Raw genomic sequence first — 12,199 nt, forward strand, 5'->3', positions numbered from 1 at the left:
AAGTCATGATCTCACAGTTGGTGAGTTCGAGCCCCATGTCAGTCTCTGTGCTGACAGCTTGGAACCTGGAACATGCTTCAGATTCTGTGTCTCCCTTGCTCTCTGCCCCTCCCTCACTCATGCTCTGTCTCCTTCTGTCTCTCAAAAAATAAATAAACGTTAAAAAGTTTTTTTAAAGAAGCAAAAAACTCTCTGACCTGTATAATTTTCTACTTTCTGTGATGTAAATGTGCCTAGTGTGGTCAATTTTTTTTAATTAATTTTTTTAAATCTTTATTTATTTTTGAGAGACAGATCATGAGCGGAGGAGGGGCAGAGAGAGACGGACACACAGAATCGGAAACAGGCTCCAGGCTCTGAGCTGTCAGCACAGAGCCTGACACAGGGCTTGAACCCACAAACTGTGAAATCATGACCTGAGCTGAAGTCGGATGCTCAACCGACTGAGCCACCCAGGTGCTCCTAGTGTGGCCAGTTTCAAGGCACCAATATATCATCACTGAACCTGGATTTGGAAAGAAGCGTACAGTGGCACACCATTATATAGTATTTCCATTGTACAGATTTAAGAGACCAGTGGTTCTGAATTAGTCATTCTGCTGTTCCTTCTCCATGGGACGCTTGACAATGTCTGGAGACATTTTTGGTAGTCAAAATATTGGGATTGCAACTGGCATCTAGTGTGTAGAGGTCAGGGATGCTATTCAACATCCTGCCATACACATGACAGCCACCCCGGCAGAGTATTATCAACCCCAAAATGTCAGTAGTACAAGGTTGAGAAACCCAGAAATAGGTGTAAATAATCTGAAGAATATAGCCAACAGTACATCATAGTTAAAGTACCTAGAAAGTCATGAGTTTTGAGTATTTGTTGCCTTTTTAAATATAATTCATTTAATTGTAAGTTTATGTAATTTTTCATAAAGACTGTTTTACAGTCAGCTTGCAAAATAACTGATAATTTCACAGTCGGTTCTCCTGAGCCCAGGGAGCCGACTCCAGCATGCTGCTGCCTTTGGCCTGTTCCCCCAGCATCTGCCACAGAACCTGGCACTGTGTGTCCAGAGAGGACACTCAGAAGGATTTGAGCCTTGAATAAAGTAATCCCAGAGCCTGGCGTGAGTGGTGAGGGGCCGGGACTGGGAAAGATCTTCTTGTGACCTCAGGCTCTTTACACAAATCACACTCCGGCAGTTTTGTAGAGGAATTTACAAGCCACATCAGATTCCTCCCTCACCTGTAAGCCTCGGAAACGCCTTTCTTGGGAGGCCAGCCTCTGGCGGCTTTCCCCAGCAGGAGTGTGGCTGGACCGAGCGGTGGTGCAGTTAGGACAGGGAGGGCTGGGAGGAAGTGAGCTGTGTCCCAGCAGGCTACGGCTCAGCAAAAGAGATGATGGGTGTGCGCCCTGAGAAGCCACTATGTGCTCTAGAAACCCCATCAGCCACTTTCTCCATTGCCCTCTTCTTCGGGACTTTTGTTTGTTATTTTGCTAAGACGGGCCTTAATTTAGCGCGTGCTTTTTGAGAGTCTCCAATACTCCGGGCACTGTCCTAGGTTCCTGCTCTCAAGGAGCAAACTTTTCAAGTGGGGAAGGATAGAGTACAGATAATAATTAACAAATAAAAATCTTTCCAACCGAATTAAAAATAACTAGCCTTTATCGAGCACTTCCTATGCCAGCCATTGTGCTACTGTGCTGAGGAGAAGATACCAGGAATGTGATCGAGAGTGACTGGAGAGGCATCTTGCATTCGGACACAGTTCTGGCTGCAGGGGAGGCTGAGAAATGTAGTCTTTAGCCCGTCAGCCACGTGCCGGCAAAGTACGGCCGAGGAGAATGGATGTGGGGACAGCTGGTGGTCCCTGCTCCACTTCTTCTTTTTTTTTTTAGGTTTATTTATCTTGAAAGAGAAAGGGAGAACATGAACAGAGGAGGGGCAGAAAGAAAGAGAATCTCAAGCAGGCTCCACACTGTTAGTGTAGAGCCTGGGGCGGGGGCTTGATCACGAGAACTGTGACATCATAACCTGAGCCGAGGTCAAGAGGCAGATGCTTAAATGACCGAGCCACCCAGGTGGCCTCCTCTCCCATACTTCTTGAGGCTCGGCAGTTGAGAAGGGCCTTGTGGGCTGATATGAGGGTTTTGGGTTTGTCTCTGAGTGGGGATAAGAAGCCATGGGTAGCTTTGATAGAGTGATGTGACCTTAGTCCTTTTTTTTTTAATTTTTAAATTTATTTTTAGAGAGACAATGCGAGCAGGGGAGGGTCACAGAGAGGGAGGTACAGAATCTGAAGCAGGCTCCAGGCTCTGAGCTAGCTGTCAGCACAGAGCCTGACGCGGGGCACCAACCCACGAACTGGGATCATGACCTGAGCCGAAGCCAAATGCTAAACCAACTGAGCCACCCAGGTGCCCCTGGTGTCGCTCAGGTGGAGCTGGTGGGAGCCTGGGCCACAGGTGGGGGCTTCGCCCTCAGTATCTTAGTCTTTAAGAGCATCCCTCCAGCTGCTGCTATGGGATGGATGTTGGGGGAGCAGAATGGAAGCAAGTGGGAATATGCACCGTTGGTAGGAATGTAAAATGGTGCAGCCACTAGAGCCCCCTCCAAGGCTAAGCAGGAGTTATATGTGACTCACAGTTCTGCTCCTAGGTATCTACCCAAGAGAATAAAAACCCACATCCGCATGAAAACTTGTAACAGATGTTTGTAGCAGCATTATTCATTACTCAGCCAAAAGGTGGAAACAACCCAAACATCCACCAACTGATGAATAACATGTGATCTATCCATACAATGGAACGTTATTTGGCCATAAAAAGAACAAAGCACCGATATATTAAAACCTTTATGTGAAGTTAAGCAAGCGAGCCACAGTAGACCACGTAGTGTATGATTGCATTTAGATAGTGTCCAGAATAGAGAAATCTCTAGAGACAGAGTAGGCTAGTGGTTACTTAGGGCTGGGTGGGATGGGCAGTTGGGAAGTGACAGGAAAGGGGTATGGTGTTTTGGTTTCTCTTTGGACTGATGAAGATATTCTGAAGTTCTTAATGGGGACGGTTGCACATTCTGTGAATATACTAAAACCCCCTGAACTGAGTGCTTTACATGGACGAATTGTATGGTATGTCATGTATTTCTCAATAAAGCTGTTAAAAACTTTTTAAATAAAAAGAAAAGTTAAAAAAAAGTTTGTAAATAGAAATAAAAACTTTTAAAAAAATGTTTATTATTTTTGAGAAAGAGCAGGGAAGGGGCAGAGAGAGAGGGAGAGACAGAATCCCAAGCAGACTCCACGAACTGTCAGTGCAGAGCCTGATGCAGGGCTTGAACCCACAAACTATGAGGTCATGACCTGAGCTGAAATCAAGAGTCAGGATGCTTAACTGACTGAGCCACCCAGGCGCCCCAGAATAAAAACTTTTTAAATAATAGAAGCAAGGAACCGTGTTGGAGGCAGGGGATGATGTGGCTCTCTGGAGGAATCAGAGCAGATTCAGAACAGTGAGTGGGAGTGGGTTAACCTTTACTCCTCCCTGCCTCATTTCCATTTCTCTCCCCCTCTTTATTTGTATTAACAGGAAACAGAAGAGAATAGAACCAAAGGATTTGATTACTTACTGAAGGCAGCTGAAGCCGGCGACAGACAGTCCATGATCCTGGTGGCTCGGGCATTTGACACTGGCCAGAACCTCAGCCCAGACAGGTACCATGGCTGTCGCTCAGGTGGAGCTGGTGGGAGCCTGGGCTACAGGTGGGGGCTTCGCCCTCAGTATCAGCATGGGCCCAGGTTCCAGTTCGGCTCCCCCATCCCAGTCCCCTACTGTGGACAAGTCATTTCACTTGTGGACAAGTGATCTCAGTGTCTTCATTGTGTGAAATGGGGGTAATTACATAACCTGCGTCCCAGGGCGGTTGCGCGAGGGCCTGTGGACAAGAGGCCTGTAAACCCCCCTGAGCCTGGCGGATGCAGCGGGAGACCAATGACCGGCATCCCAGCCATTCTGTGAAAAGATTTGCTTTGGGTCCAGGATGGTAGTCCCTAGATGTTAGGATGATGGGTGACTTTAGTTTCCTCTTTCCACTTTTATTTTTGTTATTTTTCACTTCTGTGAGGGCGAGGAGGGAAAGAGGCGAGTTCCCGCGCCTGGTGTGCGTTTCCAGCGTGGCTCTGAGGCTCTCGAAGGCTCTCCCTCTGCAGCACTCTCCCAGCTGGCCTCAGGCTGCGGGGCCAAGATGAGTTCTGCAGTGGGAGGGAGGGAGGGAGGCCCAGCTTCATCCCCTCTCCTTGGCTTAGCCACTGGGAAGTCCCAGAAGTCCCAACAATGGAGATCATTTGGGGAAATTCAACTCCTAATGGGACCCTTTGCTCAGCCTCTGGCTCCCACTGGATCTCAGCCGCCCCTGCCGTCCCTGCCGTCCCCAGGAGCCCGCGGCTTTCTGGGTGAGAGCAGAGTGGGCACTTTCATTGCCTAAATCTACAGGGTTGGAGCAGCCTGGGAGTTCCTTCCTCTTTGGGGCAAGGTCTCCTCTTCCCTCCCTGGGTTTAAGGAGAGTCAGGACTGTGGCTGCATCATATCAAGCGCTTAGTGTCTAAAATGTCTCGATATGTGACATCCTCCCTCTACTACATGTCATGCAGTCCAAGACTTTATCATTTTATATTTACATATATTTTATATAAAGTCCAAAACTTTATCATATTGTTGTTACTGTGTAACAATCAGGTCCCCTTCTCTTTGGACCATACCTTCACGTACCTTCATCTCTCACTGAGAACAAGAATCGTATCTCCTGCATCTCTGTAATCCCAGACTTAGCGCAGGGCCTGGCTTAGTAGTTGTTTGAATGAATGAGCCTACACTTCTCTCCGACACAGACCGACACAGACGACACAGATGACATAGACCGACACAGACCGGGGAGGTATTTTTAGCCCCATTGTATGGATGAGTAAACTGTAGTTCTGAGAAGTGAAGGGACTTGCCCAGGGTCAGATAGCCAGTAAGTGGCAGAGCCAAATCTTGGGTCTTGTCCCCTCTCCTCCAGTGTACTGTGTACTGGCCTGATTCTCAGTGGATTCAGAACTATACTGGCATAGAGAGAGGTTAAAAAAAATAAAAAAAGACATGATATGACATGCTTATATCAGACCAAATGCCAACGTACATGGTGCCCATTGAATGGTTGGAAGGGGGCAGGGGCTGGGCATTGGGTATTTGTATCTGAGGTCCTTAAGAAATCTTTGTGTGTTTTCACTTCATGCCTTGTCTTTACTTTTTATTTGAGATGATAGTATGCTGTTCTGATTTGTAAGAATTTTAAAAACTTTATTTTTCATATTTATTAATTTTTGAGGGACAGAGGACAGCAGTAAGGGAGGGGCAGAGAGAGAGGGAGACAGAGAATCCGAAAGAGGCTCTAGGCTCCGAACTGTCAGCACAGAGTCCAATGCGGGGCTCAAACTCAAGAGGTGTGTGATCATGACCTGAGCTGAAGTCGGACGCTTAACCCACTGAGCCACCCAGGTGCCCCTGATTTTAAGAATTTTTTAATATGAAGGCTATCAACTCTGAGGCATGCTTTTTTTTTTTTTTAATTCTTTTTGGGGGCACCTGGGTGGCTCAGTCGGTTGAGCCTCCGGCTACGGCTCAGGTCAGATCTCACGTTCGTGGGTTCGAGCCCCGCATTGGGCTCTGTGCTGACAGCTAGCTCAGAGCCTGGAGCCTGCTTCTGGTTCCGTGTCTCCTTCTCTCTGCTCTTCCCCCTCTCAGGCTCTGTCTCTCTCTGTATCAAAAATAAATAAAACATTAAAAAAAAAGTGTTAAAAAAATTCTTTTTGAAGGTGGCTGTCATCAGTGTAAGGGAAGTAGGGGATGGCACATGTCCCACAGTGACCATCGTTACTGGGTTTGGGGCAACTGGTTTTTAATATTTATGCAGTTAAATCTATCAACATTTGCTTTTATGCTTCTGCTTTGGTCATTTTCTTATTCTTCTTCCTCATTCCAAGCAGCTCCAGCCTCTTCCATTCAGAGAGTGTTAATTAAGGGCCACCTCTGGGTGAGGCAGGGCCCCATGTAGGCCCATTTTGCATATAAGGGGTTTCAGCCTTCTCAGAAGTTACCATTTTTTTTTTTAATGTTTGTTTATTTTGAGAGGGGGACCTCGCCCGGGAATCGCAGATCCCAATAAAGGCTTTCTTGGCTCCATAACCTGGTCTCTTTCTTTCCTCTCATCTCTGCCTCCATCTATTAAATGTTACAAGAAGAGTGAGATGATATAGTTTAGTGGCTTCCAGTCCACTGTTCAAACCCTAGCTTGTCAGGTATGTCACCAGGAATTTTCAAATGATTTCTTTTTATGAAATAAAATGGAATCAGTGTTATCTCCTGCACACCATCCCCAGCCAGCCACTTGTTTACATTTATTCATTCAACAGACATTTAGGGAGGCTGAGCTATTTGTCAGGCCTTGGGGCTGCAGCAGCGGACCAAACAAAGTCCCTGCCTTCTTGGAGCTTATGTTCTGCCTAAGGGAAGCCATAATAAGCAAATGAGTAAGTCAGCAGGAGAACTGTGGAATTGCATGATCGAGCTCATCATAGGAAATAGTGTTTGGGGATGGCATCTTCGAAGAGGTGACGTATGAGGTGAGGTCAGGGGGATGAGGAGCCAGGTATGGAAAGACTTGAAGAAAGAATGCTCCAAGTAGAGGGAGCAGCAGGTGCAAAAACCAGGGAACAGACAGAATCTGGCACGTTCAGGGAAGAGAAAGTGGCTCAGCCAGTCTGGCGTGGGGGAAGGTTAATGGGCTCTGAGATAGGGGTGGGGCCAGGCCCGGTAGGGGCTCAGAGGAGAGGCCAGCTAGTCACTGGAGCTGTTATTCCTGGCACAGTTCACGAGACCCATAGACTTTCTTATCTGCATCTCTCTTTGCTTTTCCTGATGTGCTATAAATAGTTACTCACATGCTTCATAATGTGCGGTAGTACACCCCAAGAAGGAGTCCGCTGCCTTGTCGGCTCTGTATTCATGTTGACCAGATTTGGGTGGAACCTGTGTATGCCCTTGGCCGCTTGGCAGTTTGTAGTGGGGAGAAGGAGGTGAGGGTGGAGGAGCAGAGCCAGAGAGAAAAGCCGGCCATTCTGGGGAGAGCCCTGTCTTGTGCTGCGGGAGAGCCAGAGCTGGCCGGCACAGGCAGGGGAAAAGATGGGGCTAAGTGACTGCTTTTAGCTTGGATGGTTCTGGAGACCTTGGTAAAGGGTCCTCCGCCTGCCTCCTCTCCTTGAGTCAGAGGGCAGATTAGCTGGGATGCCAGCCACTGCTAATGCTAGCCTGTAGTGTGATTTTGTACAAACTAGAAAAGTGCCCCTTTCCTCAAGATACTCTACATCGTCTGTTGGAAAAGTATGTAATATGTATACCAATTTTTAAAAAATGTTTATTTATTTATTTTGAGAGAGAATGCCATGCAAGTGAGTGGGGGAGGGGCAGAGAGGGAGAGAGGGAATCCCAAGCAGGCTCCTTGCTGTCAGTGCAAAGCCCAGCTTGGGGCTTGATCTCAACTTGTGAGATCATGACCTGTGAGATCATGACCTGAGCCATATCAAGAGTCGGACACTTGACTGACTGAGCCGCCCGGGGCACCCCGTGTAATATACCAGCTTTGCTAAGGAAAGCTACTTGACTACTGTCTTAATATGTAAACCTACAATGTGAATGACGCACCTTAGACGTGGTAGCACTGGGTACACCATGGGTCATGAATCACAGGTGGCGGCCTCACTGGGATTCCTGACTTGCCTCTCCTGCTGATAGGTCTCCTCGCTCTGCCCATGGCCGTGGTAACATCCAGCTTTTCCTTTGTGTCTCCTGGCAGGTCCCGAGACTGGCCAGAGGCTCTGCACTGGTACAACAGTGCCCTCGAGATGACAGACTGTGACGAGGGCGGGGAGTATGATGGGATGCAAGACGAGCCTCGGTACACGCTGCTGGCCAGGGAGGCCGAGATGCTGTTTACCGGTGGCTGTGGGCTGGAGAAGGATCCGCAGAGATCAGGTGGGGCCTGGCTGACCTGCGCCTGCTGTGGCGCAGGATGGATGGGGAGGGACGTAATTCCTGTCTCAGTGGGAAATAGGGCAAACGCAAGACTGAATCTCTCTTTTTTTTTATATGTATATTTTGAGAGAAAGAGAGAGGGAGTGGAGGAGGGGCAGAGAGAGGAGAAAGAGAATTCCAAGCTGTCAGTGCAGAGCCTGATGCGGGGTTCGATCCCATGGATCACGAGATCATGACCGGAGCCAAAATCAAGAATCAGATGCTTTACCAACCGAGCCAACCATGCACCCCCAAGACAGTCTCTTCTTTCATTGGAGGGGAGAGAGACATACCAGCGCTGCATGGCAGGCTGGATACCCATATTGTGCTGGTTTAGGACGGGGCTCTGTGGAGCTGGGATGCAAATGGGCCTTTTTATTTAATGGCTGTATATTAGGAGTTCGGTAATTTTGCAGTTTTAAAAATTGAACTGAGATTTTCATTACACAGAATTCACTGTTTTTAAGTGTGTGGTTCAGTGGTTTTTAGTATATTCATCACGGTGTACAACCATCACCACTATCTAATTCCAGAACTCTAACGGCACGCCAAAAAGAAACCAGGTGTCTGTTAGCAGTGACTCCCTGTTTCCCCTTCCCTCCAACCCTGGCTGCCACTAACCTATTCTCTGTCTTGGTGGATTTACCTGTTCTGGATGTTTCATATAAATGTAATCATACAATATGTGGCCTTTTGTGTCCAGCTTCTTTCACCTAACATCTTGTTTTCAAGGCTCATCCACGTTGTAGCAGATATCAACATGTCATTCCTTTTTACTACCAAATAATATTCCATTGTATAGATACACCACATTTTGTTTATTCATTCAGCAGTTGATGTGCATGTTATATATATATGTTACATAATCATACTGAACGCCTGATTTCATAGGATAAGCCTATATTTAAAAGTTTAAAGTTGTTTTAAGGTTGTGTAAAAAAAAAAAAAAACGGAGCAAATAAGGGGTCCCTGGGTAGCTCAGCTGGTGAGGCCTCTGCTCTTGATTTCAGCTCAGGTCATCATCTCACTAGTTGTGGGTTCAAGCCTCCTATTGGGCCCTGAGCAGACAGCGTGGAGCCCGCTTGGGGTTCTTTCTCTCCCTCTCTTTCTGCCCCTCCCTGTAATCTCTCGCTCTCGCTCTCAAAATAAATAAACTTAAAAAAAAAACTAAGCAAATAATAATGCAATTCTATAATCCTTTATTTGAAATTTCTAAATCCAAAAAACTCTGACAGCCAAGTCTTTTTGTACACTTTGCACAAATTTTCTTGGAAGCAAAAATCTCTCCAGAACTGACATGAAGCTGTTTATAATCTTTATTTCTTCTACATTATTTCTAATCACTGTCATTCATTCCCTCATTAGGCCTGTAAAAATCCTCAGCCTGATTCTCATTGGCTCAAATGGAATCACCCACCCACCCCTAAGCCAATCACTGAGCTCACTGAGATGGTTTACTCTGATTGGCTGTGCCTAAGTCTGGATTTTCTGATTGGCTGTGTTTAAGTCCCTAAGACCTGGTGGGAATGCGGAGAGTGCTTTAATTGGCCAGGCTTGAGTCACCCACCCACCCAGGTCTCAGTGCCAGATGAAGGGAGAAGAAGCTGTTTGGGTTCTTAAAGAAATATTCGCGTACTATTTTCAGGGAGGGTTCTGGGTCGCAGGCCTGACGAAAACAGCAGGTGGTTTACCTCTTTGTGCCCCACTTTGCTCTCCTTTCAGGCGACTTGTACACACAGGCAGCCGAGGCAGCGATGGAAGCCATGAAGGGCCGGCTGGCCAACCAGTACTACGAGAAGGCGGAGGAGGCCTGGGCCCAGATGGAGGAATAGGTTGCCAGGAAAATCCCTGCCGGCCAATCCCAAGCAAAGGGGCTAAGCGCAGGGAGGGGAGGGAGAAGACTTATTATTTGTTTTTTTCGGGGGGTGGGGGAAAAGGGGCAAGTATTTTTAGCGTATTGTAAATCAACTTTTGTATTTCATTTTTTGACTCTTGAAAATGTCTTTGCTATTAGCAGAGCCATCACAGCCATCCCTTAGGGCAGCATCTTGGGGGATTGAGAAAGCAGCCTAATGAACCAACATATCGTTTTGCTTTTTTATTTTTTTTTGGTTATGAGATAGAAAGTGCTTTTTGCTGCCATGAATGAAAACTGTTAGAGCTTTGGGCTCTGCTCACCAGCTTTTTCAGTACAGAAATGAAATCTCTGGCTCACAGAACTTGTTTCCTGAGTTGTGATAGGGAAGGTAGAGCTGCACATTTACTTTCCACGGGGTGTGTCTTATCGTGATGTAGTGCAAAGCCTTATTTCAGAGCATTTGGACGCATACGTGGCATTGTTCTGTGGATGTGAGATTGCACAGTGTCCAGCACCCCATCCACTGTGGCCGAAGGCCTGCACACTGGTCGTTGGCTTAACTTTTAAGTTCCATTCCAAATGCAACTGATTTTCTGGAATACAGCCAAATTCCATTTTTCAGCATGCTTTCTAGAGTGGGCTTTATAAAACAGGTTTGATTTTTGTATGCACACATTTACTACCTCTAACTTCTCCATAAGCTAGTGTGGGAGAGGGTGCGCCTCAAACCTTTTACATGTAAGGTCAGCAATTTGGAACTTTCCTCCAAGCGGATATATACTCCGCATCTCAGAGGCAGCATCCACAGTGTACCTGAGGTATCTGTATAGTGTTCCTCTGTGTTTTCTTGGCATCTGGCATTTGTATGTAGAATCTGTTCCCCAGGCCCTGTCCTTGGCATTTTCTGCTTGAAGCTAGGCTCATTTTCTTGTAAATTGCAGCCGTACTATTTCAGCAGCAGCCCCTTGAGATTTAGCTCAGATGTTTGTGAATGAGAGGGCAAGAACTATAAACACTCATTAATTCCAGTAGTTTCCCCAGGGCCAGGCTATGACTCTGTCTTTAATTGAGCTTTCCCTTTTAAAGGAGTAAGATTTAATATCAGTCTGATTTCAGTTGGTATATCAGATAGCAAAGAAAACACACTGCTTTGATCAAGCCCAAGTGCTAAAGCAGCCTCTCCTCCTTTGTTTAAAAATGGAAACATAAAATAAAAAAGCAGAACATGACGTACAAACCATTCTTATCTGTCCATTGAAACAGGTCTTCCAACGCAGTACTGTTAAGAGCTGTGGAGTTGGGAACCTGTGCAGCCATTGGATTCTGAAGTTCAGAGTGTGCGCTATGGGAAAAAATCAAGCAGATTCTGACAGAATCCTTTCTATCTGTAAATTACAGTAGCCCTCATTTTTGTATGTGGATACACCACAACCAGCTTCCTTTGCAGTTGGGACTATTCACCCTTTTTTTCATTTGCACCAGATCAAAAAGTTGGCTTGGGTTAGATTTTTTGTTTGTGTGTCTTAAACCAGTGTGTAGAGTTAAATTGCACATGACAAATAAGGGAAAAGCAACTTTATTGTGACTTGTCTCTTAATCCCTGTTAAAGGGCCAGATAGTAAATACTTGAGGCTTTGTAGTCTCTGCTGTAACTACTCAGCCCTGGTGTAGAGAAGAAACACCCATGAACAGTACCTAAATGAATGAGCGTGGCTGATGTTCCAATAAAACTTTATTTACAAAAACAGCCTACCTGGGCTCTAGCTTGCCAACTCTGGCACTAATCCTTGACTGAGAGTTAACTACAGTATGCCCTGAAGGCAAAAGCTATCTCAATTTTTCAACTTTCAGTGCTCAAAAACACAGGTCATTGACACAGAATAGGCCCCAGTAAATGTGTGAGCAAATGAAGAGCCAACCCGAGTCACAGCACCTGATCTTCGGCTCTGATACTTTGAACCAGTTAATGATTTGTCGGCCGAATTGGCTTGAACTGCCCCCACTCCACTTCTACCCGCCCACCTCCGTGGCCTTAACTCAGCCAGCTTCTCTTCCAGAAGGCTGGAAAGGCCGGTGGATAGCTAAGCATATGCTTATTAAAGACCAGTGAGAGTAAAGTGATCTGCAAGATGCTGAGATCCTTCTGAGCCAGTAGGAGTACTTCAGACCCCAGTTTTGTGCCTTCTACAGCTGGTTAGGGCTCCCCCCCCCCCCAAATTCTGGACATGCAAAAATAG

The 12,199-nt window shown here is 46.5% G+C and overlaps 1 protein-coding gene across 3 annotated transcripts in view; it reads left to right on the forward strand.

The window, feature by feature from the left end:
- The window catches only part of EEF2K (eukaryotic elongation factor 2 kinase), a 61,885-nt gene extending 49,689 nt beyond the window's left edge, over nucleotides 1–12,196 (forward strand). For all 3 annotated transcript variants that reach the window (XM_029947516.1, XM_029947518.1, XM_029947517.1), the window contains 3 exons: nucleotides 3,587–3,711; nucleotides 7,887–8,065; nucleotides 9,827–12,196. In XM_029947516.1, the coding sequence (XP_029803376.1) occupies nucleotides 3,587–3,711; nucleotides 7,887–8,065; nucleotides 9,827–9,936 (414 nt within the window). In that variant the 3' untranslated portion in view covers nucleotides 9,937–12,196. The remainder of the gene's footprint in view (nucleotides 1–3,586; nucleotides 3,712–7,886; nucleotides 8,066–9,826) is intronic.
- Nucleotides 12,197–12,199: the final 3 nt, after the last annotated feature.

The sequence above is a fragment of the Suricata suricatta genome, chromosome 8 (genome assembly GCF_006229205.1).
Source record: "Suricata suricatta isolate VVHF042 chromosome 8, meerkat_22Aug2017_6uvM2_HiC, whole genome shotgun sequence".
NCBI classification, from domain to species: Eukaryota; Metazoa; Chordata; class Mammalia; order Carnivora; family Herpestidae; genus Suricata; species Suricata suricatta.